This window comes from Ciconia boyciana, chromosome 8 (assembly GCF_034638445.1).
Source record: "Ciconia boyciana chromosome 8, ASM3463844v1, whole genome shotgun sequence".
Taxonomy (NCBI): Eukaryota; Metazoa; Chordata; class Aves; order Ciconiiformes; family Ciconiidae; genus Ciconia; species Ciconia boyciana.
In genome coordinates this window covers 60,694,426-60,721,298 of record NC_132941.1, presented here as the reverse complement: position 1 = coordinate 60,721,298, position 26,873 = coordinate 60,694,426, and the positions used below count along the sequence as shown (strand labels likewise).

At 39.8% G+C, this 26,873-nt stretch overlaps 1 protein-coding gene across 2 annotated transcripts in view; it reads right to left on the bottom strand.

Moving 5' to 3' along the window:
* INPP5F (inositol polyphosphate-5-phosphatase F) overlaps nucleotides 1-26,846 on the bottom strand; it is a 46,751-nt gene extending 19,905 nt beyond the window's left edge. For both annotated transcript variants that reach the window (XM_072870556.1, XM_072870557.1), the window contains exons 1-6: nucleotides 26,505-26,846; nucleotides 10,914-10,994; nucleotides 3,500-3,636; nucleotides 1,947-2,075; nucleotides 1,058-1,225; nucleotides 670-726 (exon numbers count right to left, since the gene is read on the bottom strand). In XM_072870556.1, coding sequence (XP_072726657.1) covers nucleotides 670-726; nucleotides 1,058-1,225; nucleotides 1,947-2,075; nucleotides 3,500-3,636; nucleotides 10,914-10,994; nucleotides 26,505-26,601 — 669 coding nt within the window. In that variant the 5' untranslated portion in view covers nucleotides 26,602-26,846. The remainder of the gene's footprint in view (nucleotides 1-669; nucleotides 727-1,057; nucleotides 1,226-1,946; nucleotides 2,076-3,499; nucleotides 3,637-10,913; nucleotides 10,995-26,504) is intronic.
* Between the last annotated feature and the right edge of the window lie 27 nt (nucleotides 26,847-26,873).

Sequence of the window (26,873 nt, the reverse complement as noted above, 5' to 3'; positions counted from 1 at the left end):
AACTGGCATACAGTAGTTAGTAACTCAGTCCTTTACCTAGGAGGTTAATTTAAAATGAAGTGAGATTATATATTGAGAAAAAGAGTGGTTGCTCTATGTTTTTTTAGTGCCCGTTAGCTAGAAAAATGCTTTATCTACTACTCTGAACAGCGGTTCAGCATGACTTGTTCTACGCTACTGTTACATTGATCAGCTACTCTGTTCAAGGTGAAAAACAGTATTCTCTACTTAGGAAGACAAAAATCTTGTCTCAAGAAAATTTTGGAATTCAAAGTTTTTGTTTTCTGGCTCCTCCTCCTTATCAAATAATCAGCTCTGTCCAAGGATAATCCATTTCACAGATAAATACATCTTAAGTTTACCTTCAGAAATCAGCACAAACATACCACACATCAAGTTATTTCTGCATTGCTTTATTGTAACAAGATTTTAAATTCATTTGATGTGCATTCATTAGCAATGATCACAGGCTAACCAGAAGGCTGCTGGAAGGCTGGCTGGAGGAAGAAGGTAATGCCAGCTGCACAGCTTCAGAAGGCACAGCTCTGATCCTGACCTGTCTGCCAAGCAGGTTTTTAAGTAAACTTCTATGAGGCCTTAAGTAAACATTTCAACTAAAACTAAAGAATGGTTCTCGTCATACACATTATTGTTAGAAATAAGACTCACCTCAATGCTGATGAGATCTTCAATCATGTGCTTGTTCCAAAAGAATCTGTCATCAACCTGTTTAAAACAAAAAGGGCAGGTTTTGCAACATTTTAAGTAAGGTTTGGCAATATCTTTGGTAATGACGCCAGTGTTATTCACTACAACTGTACATACAAGTCTAGTGTTTGCTACTTTTGAATATAACAACTCAGTTCAAGACATGCTGCTGGAGACTTCTGTTTCATCTCCTTGCACTGAAGCTGGTTACAGGGCAAGATCTTCAGTTACTGTAGATTATACCAGCAGAGAATGTGACCAGTCAAGTTTGGACTGCACAAAATACATTACTGAACAGCACATCTCCCAAAAGGTGGGGGGGGAAACACCACACCACACACACACTTACTTTTCGCCACAGTGGTAAGTTAGTTTTCTCACACGCACTCTGCCTCTGCACAGAATTTGTTAGGTCATAGGTCAGGCTGTAATAAAAGGAGTCTGAGTCCATGAACATTTTGAACAACTCCTCCAATAATCTCTTCTCCAGCTTCTCTTTTTCCTTGCTTTCTTTAATCTGAAAGAGAAGTAATGGCTTTCTTATGTCTTCCTCTTTGATTGAAAAAAGACTCCAGCCGTATTTGCTAAATGCCATTTCTAACCTTGTAGGACAAACATTTTCTCATTGAGGAGCAGGATCTTAAAATTCCTAGCAGAGATAAACACAAGGGCCAGCATTTTCAGAAATACCATGCCATTACTTTTAGCAATATGGGCATTCAGAGCAGTCAGGCCCTGAAACATACTACTTGAATGTAAGCTCCAGAAGTTTCAGTCTCAAGAGTTTCTGTGAAATACTGCATCTGCCTGTTCTAATTGTAGTATTGTTTGGACTTTCAAATCCAAGCCATTGTTGTGTAAGAAGTGTTTTGACAAGATTGTATGGTGTTCTCTGAAGAACCGTGCACCAAATTGAGCCTTCAATTCTATACGGTAAGAGATGCTTATGCAGAGCAATTTGTAGAAGTTTAGAATCCCACTAGAAGCAAATCCTGCTAAGAAGGCACTCTATCAGTAATTCTGCCAAAGTTCTATAATTACAAAATGAAAAGTCATAGAAGAGCAACGGTTAAATAATCACAAATTAAATTGAACTTCAATACAGAGTAGTTGCACATTCTGCAGTTTTTCACTAGTTCTCTTTTTAGGTCTTAGTACTCCATTTGATCATCCACCACAACCTTTGAATTATCAACTAAACATTTTGAAAAAAACATGAAAAGAGTAGAAAGCTTTACCTTCTTTTTATTTGGAGCAGACACATTTGACTTAATTTGAGTAAGAGTCTTCAGCAGAAATTTTGTGTCATCTGGGGACTGTGTAATCTTCTCCGGCTTGTTTATCCCAAAATGGTGCTTTTTACAAAGCTAAATAATGATATCGAATTAAAGCCAATACTCAAGGGAGGAAGTAGGAACAAGTTCAAGGAAATTTTAATTAAAGTCTGCAAGAGCAAGACTGTGATGTCCACAAGCCTAGGGGAGACACTCTGAAATACAGGGGGAACATGCAGGTTTCTATCTATAGCGTATTTCTCCCTCTTTTTATAAAAGGCATTTTCTCCTGTGATTGTGAGAATGTCTGCCTCAATTTGACATGACTTGAGTATCCAGACCCCACCTCAACTTCCCACTCAAATTACAGTGTAAATTACTATTACTCACTTGTATTATTTTTTCTTTATCCATTCTCTTTTGGAAAAAAAATCTGCAACATTTAAAGTAAGGGTTTCCCTTGAAGCCAAGTTATAGAATTAAGATTCCAAAACAAGATGGAAGCAAGAGCATCCCTTAAAAAAACAACTCTCTCCCCTGATTCAGAGGGCAAAAATATGACAGCTTCTTCCCCCAAAAAACACACATGTGAAGCCCTATCTTAGAGATATTTGGGGATAACCTCTGGAGTAAGCAAGTTGAAGTACTTGGGAGAGGGCACTACAAATCTGAGTTCTTGTACAGGTTTCTAGGCACAGAAGCACCTAGTGCATGCGGTATGTTCTTGCCTACACAACTAAGAACAGGAAGGTATTACACTGAGATTCCAAGTCATATTCTGGTATCTCAGACCCTGGGAGGTTCTAATGCCCACACTCTGAAGCAGTGCTTCAGCAGCTCTTCATGCTCTTAGAGTTCCACCAAAGCTCTGAAGATTCCATGTTACTCTTTCCCTCTTCAGGGAAGAGTTCTCATGCTGTCATACAGGCACCACAGAGACTATCACAAGTCATCCTGGCCCCCGACATCATGCCCCCCGCCACACACACTCAAAAAAAGAAGCCCGAGGCCCGAAGACAGAACTGTTCTCCCAACAGTCTACTAACCACAGTGTATATCATCTTAGAGTACTAAGATTTACTGAAAGTCTTACCATCCTAGTCATTGAGGTAATTAGGAGAGCTTTTTTTTTAAAAGCAAAAACCCGAAGGTTCCTGTCCTAGTCTACAGCTTTGTCCCTTTAGATGATTCCAGTGGATTCAGTTCTGTTCTCAAATGATATGTTGCTCAATTACACTAATAAAATTTTGTTCTTGTGTGGTATTTTCAAGGGTTTTTATGAAATTTGGATATGATTTGATTGTAATTTCCCTCCCCAGCAGAACTTGTGATTTCTATTTAAAAAAACAAAAACCTTTAATCAAAAAACGGTATTTAAAAAGCACAAAATGTTCAATATGTCTGCATACACCAGGAAAGAGATGAGGTATGTGTTTAACTATTATATTTCACATTTAAATTTCACTGAAGCAGAAGGGGGGGGAGGGGAAGTCAAAATTCATTTAAGATAGTCATACCTCTAATTCCAGATCCTGAGGTTCTGTTTCAGAAAGTGGAATCACTGCAATCTTTGTTATTTTGCAAACCTCATGGTCTCCTGGAAGTTTGCCAATCAATGCTTTCTGACGAATTAAGAGTAGCCACCACGGTAAATCTAGAAAAAGATTAGTAGATGCTTTGATTTGTCTGTCAGGCATTTACTTTGATTAGTCTGCCAGAAGCTTCTCCCCAGTGTAAAACCCCTGCCAGGAACCATTTGACTAGAAGACTCCAGTGAATGATGATTTGCTATTGCTATGTTTGTTATTACGCATTGCAATAAAAAAAACGCTCTAAAAAATAAATCTAAAAAATTAATCTCCTTATATTGGAGACTGAATAACTATTTCATAGAGACTTACCCATTAGAGGTAAAGTTACCACTGCTTCACCTACTGCAATTAGGTAATCTCTAGGATGATGCACATTCCCACTAATGTCAGTAATGGCAGTGCAATTTGAAAAGAATAGCTGGAGCTCAACAGACAGCAAGCTAAGATTTTCCCTTTGTACCTTCTGTTGTGTATAAAACAGCAAACAAGACAGACACAAGTAACATCTGATTACAAGATTCATGAGTTAAGAAATCTGGTGAGCAAACATGGACTGCATCATTAAGCAGCTCATGTATGTTTAAAGTTTCACAACGTCATTCCTGAAGTATATGCATCTAAGTGGCATAGAAATTAATGAGCCAAAGAGTAATGAAGGTATTGGTAACAGGTGCATTCCATACAGACAATCAATCTACAACATTTGCAATTACAGCTTCAACACTTTAAAGAGACAGGGAAACAGAACAACAAACATTCCCACTGACTGCTGAATAGTGCCTGGACATTAGTTTCCTAGATTTTAATCCCTTGGTTAGATCAGTAGCATGCTAGTAGTGTGCTGGGCTTTTATGAGTCAAAAAGGAAAGTTCTGTTCAGAGAGATGGAAAAGGCACAGAAAGTCTTAGAGACACACATATACACTCACTATTTCTCCCAACTGAGAAGCAACCAACTGAGTTTAACTGAAGAGGTCATATACAGACATTAAAAGCCTGCTATGGTAGACTTAAATATGCTTCCACACTTGTGACAGTAGATTGTGTCATGTATTATGCCTTTGAACACAATATACAGCCTTTAAAAAAAATATATCTATTTGGAGACTTTATAGCAAATACAAAGTCTGTTTTCCTTGCTCAGTAAATTCTAAACATTATTTATCCTCTGACTGCTTAAGAAAAAGCCAGGATAATGTGTTCAAAGTCACAGGACACCCAGAATTGTTCTCTTTCCCAGATTTTCCAATATACTCTCAGCGTAGAATTAAAGCTCTATCAAAGTTGTGAGCATCTTTCCAAAAACTGCAATTAAAAAAACCTTGAACACTTCAAACCAAATCTGACAAGATATGTATAAGCAGCAGTTTCTTCTATCTAAAGAAAGCGAATAATCACTGTAAATAGACTACTGTGTGTTATGACACTCTACTCCTTGCTTTGGTTCTATATTACTATCTTTAGAAAAGAGATGTGCTTATGTTGGGTACTAAGAAGCCTTTAAAAATTACAGATCCTCATAATTACAAATGCGCTGTGAGAACCAGAGGCTGCCCCCTAAAAAGGGAGGAGGGGAAGGGGAATGAAGACATGCACCACCTATTTAATGTATGTGATCTCCTACAGCGAGCCCTGCACTACTTCCTGAACACAGCGTCAGAATCACAGTCTCTATAGGATCACAGAGACAAGTCAGGTTGGAAGGGATCTCAGGATGTCACCCTGCTCAAGCAGGGTCAGCTCTGAGGTTGGACCAGGTTACTCAAAGCTGTGACATAAGCATAGTCTCCTAAAAACTGGTCAAAGGGTAACAAATAAGGACAAGACAGTGACAGCAAATGCCAGCAAGACAGTTACCCTCACTGACAGCAGGTGCTGGCACAGCTTTTCTGTACAGGTACAGGCAACATGACTTGGAGAACAGCTGCCTTTGCCTCCAGCATTCCACCTAGCAACCATGGGGGTAAGGTGGAAATAAGAAAAGGGAAGCTGAGGAAAACAGGACAGATTCTATGCAACAGTAAGACAACCAATGAATAGGTAAGAAAGTCCTTTTAAAAAAAAGGGAAATTGAAATGCTGCCAAAAACACCAGCAACAGATGAAGATGTCTACCACTTCATCTAAAAGAAGGTCTACTATTTTCTACATTGCTTTCCAGTAGGCAAAAACAATACAGTCTCTGGAAACACAGGGCAATCCAAGCTTAACAGAAGGGTAGTACAACAGGGCATCCAGACAGATATTCCTGTTGGGCAGTCCTATAATCTCATCTATTCCCACCTACAGAAAGTTAGCCACACAACTTACTCCTATGAGGAGATCACCAGTGTATGTAAACAAACAAAACAGATACTTTTTTACAGAAGGATACCATCTAGAGCTCCAGTGAAATAATCAGTATGATTCCATTGGAAAAAAAAGTATAATGTAAAGGCATTTCTAAGCAGATACACCTTAGTGAAAGCTGGAAAAGAAAAAATCTCTGGCTACTCTTCAGTTTACCTCTTATTAACAAACCCTGGTAGCAGTAAACAAGAACTTAAGAGCTTAATACAGCCAAATGAGTTCTGTATCCTTTTATCATTTTTAAAAAGGCAAAGTCATCTTGGTGTACATTTCAAAGCTCTATTTGTGTTATAGCCAGAGCCACAGAACATTGAAAGAAAACAGGAATTCCCCAGCAGATCAAAAGAAAACAGTCAGGAAGTAATCAAGCAGATAAAGTATGCCCTAAAGTAAAAGCTTCAACAATAGCCATAGAAGCAGCATAATATAATTGCCAGCAGTATCTGAATAACTGAATCCTAAATAGAGTATGTGCTTCTGCAGTTAAAAAAGTAGTTCCATAGAACAGCTTTAAAAAAATAAAAATTAGTTATTGTCTACTCAATGTGGGAGGTATGGTGTGTACAGAAGAATGCTACAGAATGACTATATGTCATTCCAGAAGAGTGCATGTTTTAAATCGTCTCTTAAGATCTAATATTCATTTAGTGTTTCATGAACTATGGAAACAACTAATTTAAGTATTATATCTAAAGTAAGCTATTATCTCCCATTCCTCACTAAAACAGGAATTTAGCTCTTCTCTTGCTTCAACACTGTCAGCACACCACTGCTGTTTATTTTCTCTAACACTTCCCCAACAATCTAGCATTTAGTTTCCCCAAATGCTTTTGCAGTAACTTTTCTTAAACTGCATAAGTTTACTATAAATGCTGCTTTTTGCAAGTATTTTGATTTCAGCCAAGAAATTCCACACTACCATTTTCTTATTTTTTTGTTACTTGAATAACTTAAAAATTAGTTGCATGCAAAAAGAGTGTTTTAAGTTGTTGGTTGGATGAAGTTAGAAGTGGCAACAGTCACATCTCATTGAAGATATTTCAGATGCTGAACCGCTCATTGTTTCTATCGAGATTCAGAGGCATGCTAACAAAAAAAAAAAGCTTTCCTTTCCTGGGGATAGGGAAGGAAGGAAGAACTCCACTTCCCTTCTGTTTACTGAGCCTATGGAACCTTGCCAGCAGCAGCAGCATTTAATTTGGGTCTTAATTAACCAGCACTGTAAGAGCACACCAAATTGATACAAGTACAGACATTAAACTGCATAGGAGTGTGCTTTGACCAAAAAACCAGAAAAACGTGTGGTGGAATGAGTTAAGTGGAAGTTGCTGGAACTGGTTAAGAAATCCAGCTTTGGTTATAGTTAGATATACAGCATTAACTCTGAGCATATTCTAGCACTACAATGTTTGATCAACTTGCTAAGTAGTCTGATCAAAAGTGATTCAATTTCAGGCTACACCATTACCATGTTAGTGGATTAAAGTATCTACTTTTTATTCTAACGAAAAATAACACCACCTCTTTCTAGTTCTGTATTGGGATTTTGATAAAGGAAATTGAGTGGCTACACTTGTATTTTGTATGTATGCACACTTAACTGGACTACAAAACAAAATTAATATTCTGTAAAGGAGACACTGTTTATGCAAGAAATGTGCTGCCTCTGTAGGGAAGATCATGCAGAGACAATTTTAACTCTGCATCTGTACCAAGAAAATGCACAATGTTCTGTTTCAGTAACTTATCTCCACAACACATCCTAAAATCCTTTTCCTTCTATTCCCATTTTTACTCCACGTTTTCTTACAAGTCATCTTGGGATGGGCCAGAAAAAGGTAAGAGACCATATCCTTGCATTCTGATATTCAATTAAGGTTTTGTTGTTTGGGGGGGGGGGGGGGTGGGGGGGGTGTCCCCACCAAAAGCATCTTAATGTTTACGAAAATTCAGTATTATGGAAGAACCAAATGATACTTTAAGTAGACTTTCATCTCCACTGTGAGTGTACAGTTATGTCCAGATGTACGCTTGACCCTCTCCCAGCAAAAATTCTTTACAGAATTAAAAAATAAACCATGTAATATTGGCTAGCTGGTTTCTACAAGACTGCTTCCCTGCCACAGAAGCTCTTCTACAAGTTCTCCTGTACTAGGCCAGCAATAAAGTCAGCAAGATTAAGAGTAAATTAAATGCCATCCCTAGTTACAGCAATTTGGCAAGGGTATTTCAATGCTAAATTACGGACAGCCCACGACTGACTACAGGAACATTTCAAGGTCATCTTAGGACTACTCCAGCATTCTTGCATTAAGCAAATCTTTCAAGAACATATAAGGATCTATGCCCAAAACAGTAAAGTGCATATAGGCTTAGTGACAGCTTTAGAGCTCACTGGTAGCAACTTCAGTGCTTAAAAAGGTATTTAAAGTTTCCAGTATTAGTCAGCACGTGCTAAGCATTTTAAAGACACACCAGCACTTCTTTCTAACAATAGCTCATAACACAGTTCTGAGCAGGACAAGCCCATGCAGGACTTTAGTTAGCCAAAAAAGCTCCAAATTAAGTTTTCTGATGCTTATAGTCTGGGGGCAGGGGAGAAGAAATCAGAGCAACAAGTCCTCCTGTTCCTGATCAGCTCTGGGGAAAAAAAGCATTTTGCCCAGCTTCCACAGCACAGTACTCTTAAGTCTGGAGATAGTGGTCCAGCAATGTTAAATATTTATACAACTTCTGCTGATAAAGTTTCCAGGTGACAAAGATTGATACAAGAACAAGTAATGAAGACAGGTTACTGTAACAGAGTGCTAGATGATTACATAAAACTACACTTTAATATGATCAAGGGAGAGTTCATTGACAATAATAGGTTTCAAGAGACCTATGTCAGACATCTCAGTCAGCCCTCTTGTTTTGACTGCAGCCCGATGAAGGACACTCATCAGCAACTGTCAGCAGATTCAAGGGAGCAGTAGTTCTCAGCAGAAGAGTAAGAATAAATAGCTGGAGATTGTATCTTTCTTCAGGCACTTAAAGGCAGAAAATAAATGTCTGTTTACAGGACAGTTGCATCACTAAATACCAGAATATCGACAACAAGAAGGGTAGCCTAGGAACAGTTTGTGATGGTGTCATCTGAACAATGCAGAGAGGAAACAAAATGCTTCAACTGGCCTAAGTAGCAACTGAATGGAGTGCCTGGATGAGCGTAATTGATTCAGTAGCTCTATAGGACACATGGAAAGACCACCAGATATCAGGTTTATTGCCTGACAATCTTAATTTACTTGACAACAGCAAGCTGGCACCTGTTGAAGAGTCACATGCTGGGGAAATTTTCAACTCAGCTTTCATAAGCAGAGGAAGTGCCTCACAATAAGCACACATGCAAGGATATTCGGTTGCCATAACATACTAGACCTTCCAGAAAGCATTTGACAAGGTCTCCCTCTTCAAAGGCTTTTATACTAGACTTCCTAGAGAGAGGGGGGGAAGGCCTTTGTGTACCTAAGTGCTTAGTTTTCTCAAAAAAAGAAGCGCCACCCTAAAAAAACACAACACACAAAAACCCATGCTAAAAACAATCATGGAGCATTTTCCCACAGCAGAAAGAGGTCATTACTGGAGTTTAGCCATCATTCATCATGAACAGCACGTGCTGAACAGCACAGACAACCTGGATGAGAAGAGACAGTCAGATGGCAGGGTCTGAACCACTTCCTATCATCAGATCTGAAAAAGGATGGCTGACTAGATCTGTAGAATGAGCACAGACAAAAATATCAGGTGAAATTCAAATAAGATGAAGCAATGCAATTGGAAAGAGGATGTGATCATAAATTTCATGGAGATGGGCCCTGAACTATTACTCTCAGAAACGAGACGTAGGGGTTACAGTAAATATGGAGCCAAGCATTTCCGAGAACTAGACCTGTCATACGCTCATGCAGTGGTGTACCAGCCCCTGTTCTCCTTCCTCCCCTATTGCTAGTACACCACTGCCATCTTGACAAATCTGTTTCTAGTCAACAGACCACAAACATCTGATCCATTTCAGCACTTAATCCACCCCGCTATCCTGGAACACACTTGAAACTTTACCTGTATTGATCATATTGCCAGGCACTACTTTAAATGCGGGGTCTAAGCATTCACAAAAAGAACAGCACACGGTAAGTGAAGCAGAGTTTATGACTAGCTTTCCTACCTGTCAGTAAATAGATATCTAGAGCTCTACTGGCAGAAGACTCTTTCTAGACAAAGCTGGTATATATCAAAATAAATATTTATTATGGCTACAGGAATTTGCAGCTGACTAAAGCTAAAAGAGCATTGACCTTATTTTACAGGAAGAAGTTACTAGAATCAGTTAGAGATGGACTTAACATTAAATCACAATGCATTCTACGCCTGCTTTCATTTTATAGCTGTCTTACATTTAACTACAAATAAGTTTAAATGTTCCTTTTACTTTCAAAGAGTCAAGGTAGCACTTTGGTAGTACCAAGGTAGCCTTGGTACCAAAGTACCAAGGTAGTAGTTATTCTTCAGGTTTTCATATAGCATTGAGAATTCAAGCCCTATATTTTTGTGAAAACTTCCATCATTACATTTTGCACTGTACCATCAGAGAACAACAAAAAGCTGCGTGAAAGGATTATTCAAAAAGGTGCGAGAATTTTACGCTTCTCGCATGGAGCCTCAGATAGAACTTCAAACACAAATTTCTACTCTTTGTGAATGCAGTTCTCCATTTTTACAAGACAGTGACAAACCAAAATACATACACTGGAAAGTAGAGGGAATTTGCATCTGCAGCTATAATATAATCACTTTGACAAGTTCACATCATTGGGAGTTCTCCGTTGCAAAGAACACTACATAATTCCACTGGAGCTACACAGTATTATTTGTAGTATCACTGACCTTAAAAAAGTGCATTAGCAGTAAGAAAAACCCAAACCAAACCACACCAAAACAAAAACCACATACCTGTATGAAGCTGAACTTTACCAATGACTCCCTCTACCAGGCCCAGACAAATGGGATTCCAAGCCAAAAGAAGATCAGTGGCTGCAAAAAAGAACAAAGCTCCTGGTTTTTTTAAAGTAAACTCAACAGGACAATTAATCCAGTGATGGTCATTCTCTCCACTTTCCCCACCTTATATGGTAGAAAATACACCACGATTCCTGCAATAAGATACATACGCTGTCCAATTTTTGTTTGTTACCAAGTACCTATGACCAAATTACCAAGTTTCCAGTAAAGCCCTACCCCAGATATTTCAGAAAAAAAATATATAATTGTTTGGAGCTATGGTAATTCAGTTTAATGGAGGCTTAATTCTTCTAATATCCATTAGAATTTGTAACTTAACTGAAATTTTACATAGCTACAGTGAAATTGAATACAGGTCATTAAGTTAGTAATGTAGCTTCAAAAACCTTGCAGATGTTAACTTTCAGCCCCAGGTCTCTCCCATACCTATCCAATTACTATTAGTTTCACATCCTCTTCACATCATCACATACAGGCACACATACACACACACTTCCTCTTCTGTTAAAACACTCCCAACAACGACATGGAATACCGAACTTCACAGAGTTAAGTTTTAGGTTTCTAGTTCTCCTACTGTTAAGAAATTGCAGTGAACCACATAGGAAGTAGAAGAGAAAGCAGGAAGGCAACACTATCAACTTTGTAATCTGTGAAGGGTACTCCTCTCAACATGCACTCAAGCCACCACCTGATGCAAGTCAGTAAGATGATATAAACATGAAGAGCATCCTGTGGTCACAGACACACCTTGTAGATACCCAGTAAGAGTTTCTAATAGTGGCATAGTACCTGTTCAAGAGTTTGAGACTGTGGGAAAGAATAAATATTGTAAGTCAAATCTTTTAAGTGAAAACAAATCCTTAAAAGCAATTAATATCTGTGTAGGAGAGAACAAACTCGCAAAGGAGAAGAGAAGGTTTTTCTGTACCAAGAAGGACAAGCAGCTTGTTATCAACCAAAACTCACTTCTTCCAAGGTGGAAGAGTTTCTCCAGTTTTAACATCCAGACAAATTAAGTATCTTAGCTCCCAGTGTAAGTAGACGAACATTTGAAAGAACAAACTCACACAGTATCTTAAGATACAGAAGAGTACAAATCATCCACCTACGCACACTTTATTTACAAGACCTTAGTTTCTTTTTGGAAGTCTGAGATCTGCAGGTGACAACTGATAGTTTGATACTTTTTACATACTTATTTTCAAACACTGTATCCTCCTTGAAACATTTGTAAATGCGTCTTCGCTATTCCAAGAACACACATTTATTCCTAGCTTTCAGCATAACATTTAATAGTAAACCAGACTCAGCTAATTCCATCATTAATACAAGCATTTACATGAGATACAACAGAAATGGTTTAAGTCACGATAGATCTAAACTGAACTCATTTAAATGGAATATATCACATGTGCTTGTATGCAGACAGGCAAGAACTAAGAGCACACGGTAGCAGAATTTAAAGCGATGTTTGCAGGACCCAGTACAGAGCTACAATTAATGTGTGTAACCAGGCTGCACCATTTAATGGACTACATCTGCAGAGAAACTCCTGGTTCTTCCTGTTTCACTGTAAGAGTGCTGCAGACGGTTACTAGCAGGAATCATGCCATAACTAAATGAAGTTCTTAAGAAGACTAACACAGATAGATGAGCACCAGGAAATAAGTGACGGTGGCTACGACAGCATGAACAGTGTGATTTACCCTCAAACCTTGCTGAAGTACCTAAGCTCATCTTGTATCCATATGCCAAAGACTTGTGCTCATACAAAACAAGTTCTAGGACAGCCTGAGCTCAGAGTTTCAGTCCAACCAACATGCAAGAGCATGTGTATGCTGAGCAGAAAATGTGCACTAGCAAACTTACAGGAAAGAGGAGCACAGGCAGCTTTCCTCACTCCCAAGTCTTCCACCTTCTTTCCCAGTTCACCCACACAATCCCAGAGTCTTGTCTTCACCCTTGGGAATTTTCTAGAGCTGTACTGTCTCAGACTTCATCTGCTTTTTGCTATCTTTGCAATTGACTTCTACATTGATATTCTATTGTGAGAGCTAGAAACCAGCTAGATATATCAAGCAGACAAAAAAAAAGCCAGGCACAGGAAGAATGAAAAGAACCAAACCACTGAAGGTTTACCATAGCTTCTACAAACCTAGTAATCTAGAATACCATCTAAGACTTTTTAAACCACCGATTTCCTGCTACGACAAGAAATATTAGTAGGAAAGCTGTGGATAGTAAGTGAGGTTTTCTTCTAGTAGCTTACAAGAGACAAAAAAGAAGAGAAAACAAGATTTTGTTTTAATTACAGATATAAGGAAATAATAGTTTAGACTTGCCTGCAAAAGGACATAAGGAAACGGGTATCAGGGACTGTAGGACAAGTGGGTCTTACGTAGCTGTTCTATTAGTTTTGTGGGTTACTCTGACATATGTAGCCCTAGACATAATCATATGCAATGTCCAAGACTTCTACAGGAATACTTCTTCCTAGTAGTACAGAGGCACAATGAAACTGGCTCTAAACTCCGACTCCTACGTTCACTTAAAGTATAGACGAGCCTTGGAAGACAAAAAGAGAATGCATTTGGAGTTAAATGCGCATTAGACTAAGAGTTTAAAGACAGCAAATATGGATCCACCAGCTGGGCAGCACTGGCTCTTGAGATAAGTGTGATTACCAAGCTACTAACAGTGAAGGCTGGCTGTTTCAAGGAAATTTTCCACGGGGAAGGCAGGGCACAGAAAAAAATGACACATTTAGCAACATTTGAGGAGATTAACATGGTTTTTTCAGTGTCCAAGAAAACCTAGATGCAGAGAAGCCTTACAGGAGAAATGCCCGTAGGCTGTGAAAAAAAATGCCAATTGTGGAATCACACTGACTTTCTTTGGTGACAGTATCACAAGATTTATTGTTTTTTCTTACACTATTTCTAGAGAACTTTCTATAGGAATATATGTGTGACAGCATAGCAAGAAGCAAGTTGTTTTAATTAAATAAAACACATCTGGTTCTGACCTTCCGATAAAGACTTCATTACTGGTTATAGCTCAATTTCCTGTGTAACAGCCATATCTTGACTCAGAGCCAACACCCAATCATGCTGAATAAATATCACTACAGTAAATACCTATATGAACCTCTTCCTCTTGAAGAGTACGCTCTGGAAATGTAAGATGGATTAACCACATTAAAAGGTTTAACTATTGTTCCCCCACCCACCCCCAAAGAATTCGAGCTTTCATGTTGAGTGCAGTCCTATTTACTCTATTTTGGAAGAAGCTGTCTCCAACTTTTGACTAATACTGTAAAATTGTTCAAGACTGTTCACTTGCAGTCATTTAGTCTGTCTGGCAATTCTGGCAGCAGCTATCTTCAGCCACCATCTTGTATCTTTTAAAGTTATAACTACTTAATTTTGCTTAGGTAATGATCTTAAATATACAGAGATCCAAGAAAGTTAACTGCAAGCCTGTAGGAGATTAGTCTTTAACTGTAAAATATAGCAGAATTTAAGAGGCAGCATAAGTTGGTAGACAGTGATACATGTTACAGAAGGTATTTATATCTTTTTAAAGCCAAGGGGGAAAGTAACCCTACAAAACAAAACTGAAAATCCTCAGTTAAAAGTTTTCGGATAGCATACATAAGAGACACGTGGCCACATTTCTGACTGCTGAATGCTAAAACAACACATGGCAAGTTTGAAATTTTTTTTCATGTTTTCCTTTTAAAGAAATACTGTCTCAATAATAATTAACTACCACAAGGCTCTATCAAAGGAAACACTGCACTTTCCTCTACACCCAAACCAGACCAAATGCTTTGAGATACAATGTGAAATACAACTTATCAATACAGTTACTCGTTTCCCCACACAAACTTATCTTCCTATGGATGTCATACTAGTCATCTAGTGATCTCTTGAAACTTAGACAGCCGGGAATAAAGACTTATCAACCTGAAACTGCACACAATGTTGTTGAAACAGACTTCTTACAGTATTGTGCTGGTGATAGTGAGCACTGTCAAAATAGCCATTGGCCTTCAAAGCAGAGAGTAGGAAGCTGTGTACAGAAAGTCACTATGGGCAGCAAGCCAATCCCCAAAGAAGATCTGCCCTGACTCACGGACTTCTCCGGTGTCCTCAGTATGTTTTAATTTGAGAGAACTGCCAGGATTTGATAGGCCTTAACACATGCCCTTAATACTTTGAGGTATGTACTTGCTTACCAAGTTTCCATCCCAAAGTACAAAATTGCTCATTCTTTCCCTTACCCCGCTAACTAAATTCAAGCTATTGAAATAAGCGTTGCCTCTCTTTGCTGATTCCTGTCAGAGATTAGTGGTCACTGATACATTTACCAGTCACAGTGATTGTATCAGCAGTGTAGTTGCAGCACAACAGAATTTCCGTCACAAATTCAGAACAAAACCATCTTTGATGTGATTACTTTCACCACCACTCCTCAGAGGTTACCAGCAGCGAGGGTCACGTAATGCCAGACAGAGTTTCTTTAATTCTTCATGTTTACACAACTGTAATGCTGAAAAAGGCGATGCAAAAGTAACTTGGAAGAGGATCAAAAGCCAAAACTGCTTTCTAGCTCTTTCTCCAGTCTACCACCAGCAGAGTTGATCCAAGGTCAGGCACAAATTCTGATAAGAAAAACGGCTGCTTTGGGATAAGCCACTTGCTTCAGGCAAGTCTGAAGAGTTTAAGGAGGAGGGCTATCAGCTTCCTTTGGGGAGAAGGCAGGAAGAAAAAAATATTTCATTTGTAATCACTTGAATCCAGCCCTTACTACTGAGCCACTGCCTGGTTCAATCCACCAAATAGCTATAACTATTTATCTTCCAATCTCGCTGTAGTTCAGGGAGCATACTCCTCTCACCTTCCTCAAACTTTGTGGGCTTTCAGGAATAGACCTCAGCTAGAAAGTGTTTCCAGTCAGCGTACTCAGTATAAAAACATACAAAACATCACTGAACTTCAAGCTCAGTTTATATGCAAGTGTATAAACACAGATATAAATGCATGCTATTTCTCAAAAATTCTTCCCATAGCCTGAGAGAGTAGCAATTCTCACAATCATTCTCACCATTCAATACAAGCAACAGACATTTATATATAAAAAGTAAAAACTGAGTAACTCACTGTAAATAGCCAAAGTAAATCTTTCAGCTCTGCTAATGTAACATTTGACACCTGAAGTGTTAACTTTTAGGAAAAAACTTCAATACTATTTTTAAATAGATTTGAGATTTTTTTCTTTAAATGGTGTCTGCTTTAGATCAAAGACAGTTACAAGACTTTATTATTAGCACTATTTGACCCTTATGACCTCTTGTAGCTTTTCAAAAGAAAGTCTGCTTCCAAGTTCCAGTTCATCTTTGAATAGTGTTCTGAAATATTAGCCAGGATTAAGAGATTACAAATTAACTGGGAAGACTTAAGGGTATAAACTTGAACTTCTTTCTCTTGTAGGAAATAAAGGACTACTTACGCAAACAAACTACAGCTAATTAAGTTTTCCTTTCAGCACAGACTTCTAAATTTATATTTAAGCTACTATAATTGCAGAAAGATGGAGGGGTATTAAGACATTTAGTGTTACACATACAAGTTCTTAGCTGTCATGAAGCGTTAACTTTATTTACTTGCGTCTTTTCCACCCAACTTTAACGAAGTTATTCCTTCAGCTAATCACCTGTTTCAATGATCTTTAATTTGTCATTTAGACAGCTTGCGCTGTAAGTGTTAATAGTCTCGAGAGCCCTCAATCACTTAGAGTTGAACTGCTTAGCTTTATAAGAGAGAAATGAAATTACGACTACTCGCCAGTCTGCCCCCACACACACTCCCCCCACCTTAAGAAGCCTACAGCTAGGCTATGCCAAGAGGATTTTGGAAAAACCCCAGTTAGTATTCTCATTGCTACTACACCTTACAGCCTTGCTAGAAGGCCTGCTTATCCTCCAATCTCCAACAATGAGAAGCGTGCTTTCCAAACAGTAATTCAATGCAAGTTTCTTGCAGAGTGCTTGTCTCAACTGTAGAAGCACAGCACACTACACAAAGTACACATCTACCCGCTTGTGCCTAGGAAAATGAAACAGTGATTTCGTTTCTTTGGACACTTTCCTTCAGAATCTCAAAGTTAGACTAGATGAACAGGAACAGCTCAAGTACAATTCAGGTTGTATAGCGACAGATTTAAAGCAGTGGGGATCGGAGTATACAATACAAGTTTGTATTATTGCTGCAAGAGCAGGATGCAAGTCCCAGAGAAAGTACCTAACAAAAATGAATCCTTACTACTCATTTTGATAAAGAACAATTCTTTGTGTTCTGCTGTGGTTATAAAATCCCCTGAGTCACGAGGCATTGTTCAGGAAACTTAAAAACATATGGAAAACGTTCAGTTGTCTGGAGAGTATCCAGTATTACAAGTAATTGCACAAGGAACTCGTGTACCAGTTGTTGTTACCAGGTGAAACATCTTCCCTCCAAACAGAATTTGACCCTGTAGATCAGTGGTCTCCAAACATTTCTGATCACGTACCACATCAGTAAAAAATATTTTAGCATGCACCCCAGATATATGTATATTTATTTATAAATTTTATACATGTTCTACTGTACTAATATTACATACATTATAAAACATACACAAAAATAGAAGTTTTAAATGGATGAGATAAACATGATTTTAAAATCATGTTTATCTTTATTAATGGTACAAAATATTTTCTTCCCACACCCCAATGGATTGTCTTGTGCACCCCCGAGGTGCGTGCACCCCACTTTAGAGGCCACTGCTGTAGGTGGCTAAATGTGTGCAACAAGCTGTTAGATGTGTTTCAACCACTTGAAATTAGAATCGCCTCTTCACCCCTTCCACAAACCTGTAATTATCATTCAGGTAAGTGACCAGCAGTGACCCTCTTAAAATGCGAATAGGCACTAAGCCACTGAAGCTCAGCAAGGTGGTTTTTTTTTTTACTTTAGAATTTCCCTTTATTCTTCTACACTGCTCAACTCTGCTAGTAAACACATACTTTCTCAGAATTGATGCAGGTAAGGAAATATCTTCTATCCTTCCAAAAGTAACAACACTACTAATTAATATTGTTATGGACCAAGACACATCCCCATTTCCAGCTGGTATTTCAAGTTGTTTGTGGGTATATCCTTAAAGCTAGGAAAGCAGTAGGTTGTCTGCAATTTTTTTTAATCCTATTTACTTTGTAAGGGGGAAATTATCAGAAAGGCAGGAGAAAGATTTTATTCAAACCTACTTACTAAACTGACAGTTTAAACACTATGTTCATTCGTTCTGAAGGTATGCTGTTTTTAAAAGTTTGCTCAACAGTTATAGCTATACTCAAAAGAGAATGCAAGAAAGCTATCCCATCCTCAAAAGATTTAAATATAAACATTAAGTGAGTAGAAGGATTTTGCAATTATGAAAAACAGTTTATTTATCACTGAACTGACTTATGTTAATGCTTCTTAAGAGCCATGAGAGAAATACTGGTATAGCTGTGGTGAGCCAAGTCTAAGCAAGGAAGGTTTTCCTTCACTGTCACCTTTTCTTCTCACTCCATAATTAACTTCCCTCTGAGACTGCCCAACTAATCAAACTCAAAGCAGAAGAAGAATTACAGATTGGGAACAACCATCTCAAAGACTAAATAAGGGAGTTACTCAAACTTGGCACATATGTTTCAGGAACAGAAAGTAAAGGATTTCATACCACACACACCCCCCCCATATATCCCCTTTTTTTTTTTTAAACTGTTGGGTACAAATTGACTATTTAATCAAATGACAACAAGCAATATATCATTTAAACATTACTAGAAGACATGTCAGTATAGGGACAAACTTAAGCATCAGCCATATGTGGGAAAGTTGCTGTTTTTCCTAAACTGAGAAACAGACAAGGAGAAAACAAACTGAAAGTTAACAATTAATGACAGACCAGCAAATTTGCCATTTACATTTTGCAACTACCTCTTGGGCAAGGTCATACACTTCTAAATTTGGCTTGGAATTCTGTTTTGCACAATCCTGGCATCTTATGTGATTTACTTCAGCATCTCAGTATGATCTTGCCTACTATCCCCCATCACGTTACCAGAGACAAAGACTTACTACATTACTCAAAATAGAGCATAAGTTTTCAAGCCTGAAGTATGTTCAAGTGGCTTGTTCTCAGTTTCTCAAAGACACAATGAGCTCTGTTTCAGGGCTTCTATTCAACTAAGATTTCTTCCTTAAACGGAAGAACCTAAGTGTTCAAGTGGAATTCCATTCACTTCAGTTCAGCTCTTCAGGAAAAAATCCTCTCCCAGTTTTTATCAGGGGAGGAATTAGAGGTGTTTGGAACAAAAATATACAACTGATCATTGAGTATTCATATTCTTGTTCACTAAAGCAGAGCTTTCATAAAAAAGGGTTTTGTACTATTTCCAAATTTCTCCTCTAGAAATCCCTCCAACAATTTGTTCTCTTCCTGATATGTGTTTCTATTGCTTTGTTTCCTATGAAGACATGTGCAATGCAATGATCTTAAATAAGGATATTGTTAGAACATGATCAGCTGACAGAACTGACGACCATCAGCTGGAAGTGTAACTCCACAGACAGGAATTAGAGCACTTCACAAAAAGTTTAAACAGATGAAGGGAGAAGAAAAACCTGTACATACCCATAGGCATACCCCTCCTCAGGGGACTCTGTTTTCATATTCTATCTTACAACAAATGTTATCTCCTGGTTAAGATTTTCACAAATGATACTTGCAAGAGTAAGTGATTCGGCTAAATCAGAACAGAAAAGTTTTGTTCTTGTTTGTTCAAATAAAGAGAAGAGTTAAATCATCCTAGATCAAATTAGATTACCAGAGCAGGATAGTGGGTTTTCAAGAAACACAGACTTAGTTGCACATACAAATTTCTCCATTAGAATAACTATATGCATTTTTGTAACAAATCCAGAATATTCAATGACCAAAACCACTTTAAAATCACAGGTTTATAGCAAGTTTAACACTTAATGAGAAGCAAAGAGTTACCAAATTTGTATCTTATTCTCTAAAAACCTCCATGTACATTAAAAAAATTCATGTTCTTCATAACAAACATGGATCATGAAACCTCTAAACATTGACAAAAAAAGCCTTTGCCACTAGTCTCAAATCTTTGAGACATTTGAGGAGAAAAAGTACAGTCTGCCAAACTCTGGGCCCCAAGTCTCGATACACAACCCTAACAGAATGAGTTTCTGAAACCCACATTCAATATTTAAGCAAGCTGTATTTGAGACCTGTTTGATATTGCACTGAAGAATTTGCTTCTAAAAGAAAATGCTAAACCACCATCTGAGAAGTCTCACAGTTGGAGGAAAGTATTTAGTGGAAGTTATTGCAGGCCCTTGACATCTCAGGGCTCCTGCTGCAGCTGCCATGCAACACAGCAGTTTGGAAGAGAAGCAGGAGAAAGTGTTTTCTTGGTGTCAGTCTCACTCTTTCATTGCCAGCAAATGCCCCACTGCCCAGCAAATCACTTCCTGAAGTCACCCAAAACCTTCAGGAAATGTCTTAAACCTCTCAGCTTAAGAAGCTGCAGCATTAACCATTCTTTCTGGGGCATAACTTCAGCAACATAATGTCTCTCCTGTATGCTTAATAGTATCAATTAAAGACCATTAAAAAAAATCACATTCCAATCTACAACAGTTGTTTTGAAAGAACACAAGTGGCATATCAAATAAATGGTCGCCTTTTACTACAGTTCAGGCAGTTTAAAACTTAAGTGACTTAGTTTTAATGTTTCCTTACACGTACAGCTGAAGTGTCACCCACACTGTTAAACTGTGAAAGAACCTAATAAGAACAACACTAGTCACAGATAGAAAAGCCACAAGCTTTTGATACAGACGCAAATCCTTCTTAATTGAAAGGCTGCTACCTGTCAGTGCCTTCTAAATATTTTAGTTGCAGTTAGTCTGCAATTTCCTATTCACTATTTAGTTAATACTAACCCATGTGATCAAAGATGAGTCTAACCTCTGCTAGCAAAATACAAGTCACAAAAATCCACCTGAATTACAGATTCATTTTCATTCTGGCCAAAAAAAAAAAGATTTTTTCTTCACAAAGCAAGCAAGCAACTTTCAGATCGCAAAAAAAAAAGCAACAGCATGTCACGCTTAAGAGGTTTTTCATATATTTATTTAAAACCTAAAGTCATTTCAGTGTGGGCAGGAATTCCAAGACACCTATGCATCTGAGTTGGGACAAGTTTGGCATTTCCAGACCTCTTCATATAAGGAAAAGGGGAAGGAAAAAAAAAAGGAGAGAGACATGAACACTTGCATTCAACTGGTCTGCTACCAAGACTCAACAGAAAACTAAACAAGAAACATCCCACCTCAAAATTTAGTTAATTCTCACCAAGTTATGATGTAGCATACTATCAACCCATTTAAGCCTCAGTTTTAGTTTTACTATGCTCCGTAAAAAGAATAATGGATGGAATTACAAAGTAGATCTTATTTAATGAAAGTAGAAAATAATTTATCTCTGGTAAATACATTTGAAGATCCCGCCTCACAGTCAGAAGATACAAAATTGACTAATGTATGCAATATTCAATCAGATGAAGGATACACAGCAGCCCGCCCCTCTCCCCTAGTCCTCTGTTCTCTCTGGCGAGAAGGAGCAAGCAGCAACAGGGAACTAACTGCTCAAGATTTTTTTTTTAAGCATACATTCTTGCTGGGTTGCAGCTAATACAGATCAGTTCTGACATCTGGTTTGTCACATATGCCATAAGTATGTTGTGCTGACAACTCAGAAAGGGTACAGAAAAGAGGGAACAGAATGAGCAGGCAAGGGTGAGAAACAGTTCAGTAACCATTGCAGCTAAAAAAAGTGTCAAAAACCAGCTTGAGGTTCCTTATGAAGTAACTTGAAATATGGAGAGAATTTTTCTAAAGCTACCTCCTCTGGAATTCATTTTCCAGAATAGATAGGCTGTTTCCAAGACATACTACTGAAATTTAGGAAGTCAGTTTTGTATTAAATACTTCAGTAGCATGAGTTAACACTCAGGCCATCATCCCTCAGAGCCATGCTTAGGACTATTCTGTAGCCTTAAATTTACTGATACATCTATTGGTATCGGTGGCATTGCTCCTTACAGCGTTCATTACATCAAGGCCTTCACCTGAGCACTTAAAGGCATTAGACTTCAAACCAAGGAACTACTCTTCTCCTCCAGTCTACAATCATGAAGAACAGCTCAGGAATTCTGACACGTAATTTCTACAGGACTCCTGTAATGTCTTTGAGGAGCAAGGCAAGCACACATAGCTAGAATATTAGATGGCCTTATAATCTGTGATTAGAGAAGATTTCACACTATCAGATCAAGATACCTAACCTGAAATCTCTCCCCCGATACTCTGAAAATACTGTTCGGTAACATGTGTCTCATTAAAAGAAAAATATTTCAGAGGCATTGCTTCAGTTACTGATTGTCCTGGTTTCGGCTGGGATAGGGTTAATTTTCTTCCAAGTAGCTGGTATAGTGCTGTGTTTTGGATTTAGGATGAGAATAATGTTGATAACACACTGATGTTTAGTTGTTGCTAGGTAGTGCTTACACTGGTCAAGGACTTTTCAGCTCCCCCTGCTCTGCCAGGTGCACAAGATGCTGGGACGGGGCACAGCCAGGACAGCTGACCCCAACTGCCCAAAGGGCTATTCCATACCATACAGCATCATGCTCAGTATAGAAACCGGGGGGAGTTGGCCGGGGAACAGCGATCTGCTCGGGGACGGGCTGGGCTTCAGTCAAGCAGGCGGTGAGCAGTTGCATCACTTGTTTTTTTGTTGTTTTTCCCTGGTTTTTGTTCGTCTCTGTTTTCATTAGACTTTATTATGATGATTTTATTTCAATTATTAAACTGTTCTTATCTCAGCCCACGAGTTTTCCTACTTTTGCTCTTCAGATTCTCTCCCCTATCCCACGGGGGGGGGGAGGGGGGGGGGCGGGGCAAGCGGCTGTGTGGGGCTTAGTTGCCAACTGAAGCTAAACCACAACACTGATTCACAACCATCTTCAACAGATGAAAATCAGTACTGTAACACTCATTTCCTAAAGTGTTTAAAACAAACAAATGCTCATTTGCCTCCAGTTATAGCTCCAGAGGTAAGACACACCTTAACACCACCTTACTCTTACAGCGAGAGGCGATGGAGTCTTTCAGCACGAAGTCCCCAAAAGTTGTGTTAGAATAATTCCAACCTATGTATCACTCAAAACATCTCATAGGTTTTTTTCTCTGGAGTGGTGGGAACCAGCGTTACTACTAGTAATTATCAAGGTCAACACAATGATAATAGAAGTTTTCACCCCATAAAATAGTCTCATTCCTTTTTCTGCTGATCAGAAAATGGTGAGAAGAATTCAGCGTCTTCAATACTTTTGCTCTTTTCTATATGTGTATACACATGCATATATAAATACATAATTTATACCAACTACATCAATAAAACGATGTTTGTAATCCATGTAGAACTACCAGTCAGAAGCAGCCAAGCAGAGCATAAACAGAGTAAACCAAGAGTGAAATCCCGATCAAGACCTGATGTAAGGTATTTAAAGCATGGTTGAACAACACATGTTTTTTCACTACACTGAAAAAAGTACACTGTAGACAGCTAAATTCCTAACAAAATCTGTGATGCCAAAAGTGATTCATGGATTTCCTGCAGGTGACTCATTAGTGCTTTCACTTCAGAGAAAAAAAACCCACCAGAAACATCTTGTAAACATAGGCAGACATCCTTCAAACTAGGGCCAACCTCAGACTTTGCTTATAGCAAATATTTACCAAGGGGTTTTTTGCCTTTTTTAATTCAAGCAGTTCTCTCCACGATTCAAAGAGGTCAGAAATACAGCTTTCAAGGTTAGCAAATTTCTGAACATGCCATTATAGTTGAGGGAGGAAAGTATTATAAAGCTTAGCATCAGCTCTTTAGATTCATACCTATCGTATAAACCAATACTTTGCAAGGTTTGCCAGTATTAAGATAAAGTATAAAGATTAATTCAGAGAAGCCTCTCTGGGACAGAATAAAACCAAGGCCTCCAAAAACAAGTAAAGACACATAGTTAGATTATAACCTTTTGACAGACTATTAAACATGTCAATGAACACAAGTTATGACTTTGTTTTTTTTTTTTTTAATATGGCAGTGAGTCATCACACAGTAATCCATTTACTCATTTCCAGTCAGTGGCCTTGATTATAAATGGTCAAATGTAATAAAATTGTAAACTTAGGGATATCCAACTTTGTCTTAATACAAGAGCTATTGATCCATGAAATACTTTTCTTTGAGAGAACTCTTTCCTTCTCGGGCTTACTTTCAAATAATAAGGTGTTTCATTTCACAGCCCTAGAGCCCACTTTCAATAAGATGATCCGTAGACAGGGTTGGAAAAACAAAACTACAAACACATTGAAATGTGAAAGCATGACTCACAATGAAGAGTTTCAAGCAGACTAAGAGACTTCAATATCATATTACCTTTCATTAATCTGTAGGTCACGCACAACAGGGATGTGTGTACTGGCTGAAAATTTACAGGTAGGCTAAGGACAAAAAGCTGCTGAACAGCATGCAGACAAACTGCTGGGCACTGGCAAAGCCTCCATGACGTTAATGGACTTCAAGGGGAAAAAAAAAAAAAAAAATCACAGCAATGGCTGCATGAAAACAAGTGATTGATGCTTTTAAAACTAAAGCTTTCAAACACCAATCTCCAGAACTACAGTTCACTAGTTTGTGCTTTTATTACTCTGGGTCAAGTAAGAGGTTTTATGCCTATGCAGATGATTATAACTATTGCAAATCTAAAACTGAGGAGGGGGGGGAGGGGGGTTTCCCCCCACAAAAACATGCATTTCACTGACTAGCAGTATTGTTTGCTAGCTTAACATCAAGTATTTTGTAAGGTGATTTATAAATCAAAGTATTACTGGACTTTCAACCACAAGTGAAGCTGTGGGACAAGAATAAGTGATGTTAACTTGAGACAGACTGTAATTTTATCTAAGATATGCAAACAAATTACACTGACAAGACATGACTCAAGTACAAAAACATAACACAAGAAAGACTACTATCAAAAACAGTTCTTTGGATAAACACAGATAACAACGGTATTTTATGTTTATGCATAAAGTTTTTCCATCCTCTAAAAAAAAGCTCATGAAGTGTACTGTACTGATAGCCAACCTGGTCATATGCATGCTTAACCGGCTTTTTCGGCATAACTTGGGTCCCAATTTTAGAAAGCTGTAAGTAACACCTGTGCAGCCTGCCACACATTTGGTGAAACATCCAGCGATTTGGACTCTTTTTAACTTCTAAGCAGGTATGCTATGGTCCTTTACATCTAAGCTACAGATATTACTCAAAGCAAGCTAATTTCCAAGGATGGTATTTCATTTTACAGACACCCTTACTGACTAACCTCCCAGATAGGATATTATAATTACCATTGCTACAAAATTTCCGTTAACACAACTATCTACAATTTTTGTTCTCTGCAGCCTGATATAATACACGCAGTCCCCCCACTGTAATTGTCACTTACACTGCCTACAGTCACTAAAACAAATTTGAGAGCAATTCGCAAGCGTTCAATTTCTCCTAAAAGAGGAGACCAGGGAATACATTTGTTCCAAGACGCAATCACCGTTTATCAGAAACACTGGCAAGCATCACTTATATAAGGCTGACACCAACACAAGATGGCCCTTTCCTATTTAACGATGCTCCGGTGAGGGTGACCAGAGGCATCTCAACGTATAAACTAGTCGGGTGAAGCCCGGGGAGCTGGCAGGGGCAGCCCGACTTGATTTTGCAGAGAAAGCAGCACATCGTGCAAGAACGACGGTCGCTCAGCCCGCAGAAGGTACGCTTCGCGCTGGGCCACCGGTGCCAGGACACGCGTGACCTTCCGCGCCGCGGCTCGCCCCGCGCACAGGGCGCCGGGCAGCTGCCTCCCGCAGCGCGGGGACGGCGGCGGCAGCCGGGGCTGGCCCTCCCAGGGCCGGGGCGACGGAGAGAGGCGGTCAGCCCCGAGAACCGGGGCGACAGAGAGAGGCGGTCAGCCCCGACCGACCGACCCGCGGCACCCCCGGGGAGACCCCTGGCGTACCAGCCCTGCCCGCCCCCCGCCCTCACCCGGGGCTCGGCACCGCGACCGGGCGCTCTGCTCTCGGCGGCTTTTGCGGTGCTCCGCTCCGCCACCGCCCTTCCCCTCAGCGACCCGCTCCCCGGCCATTGTCAGCCGCCGCCCCCCGGCGAGGGCACCTCGGGCGGCTGGGTCTCGGCCCGCCCTTTCCCACACAGGAAGCGGGCACGGAGGCGCGCCCCGGCGCCGGCCCCGGCCCCAGCCCCGCGGCGGCGGCGAGGGCTCACCGGCTCTCAGCTGCAGGCTGCCGTCCCTCCGGCTGCACCACAGCGCCCGCTCCCCGCTCTGCAGGATGTAGTGGTCCTTGGCTTGGAACAGCTCCATCCTCGCACGCCGCCGCCGCCGCCGGGAGAGGAGGGAGGGCGGCCGGGCGAGCGGGGCGCTCCCGCCGCTCCGCAGCCGCGCGGCTCCCGCGCGCGCACGCCGGGCGGAAGGGGGAGGGCCGGGACGGGGCGCGCTCCCGAGCCGGACGCGGGTGCGCGCACGCGCGCTGCCGCAGGGAGCCCGGCGAGTCCCGGCTCGGCCGCTCCGGCGGGGGCGCTGCCTCAGCCTGCCGGGCACGCGCTCGCGTTCCGGCCCCGCCGCCGCACGTGACG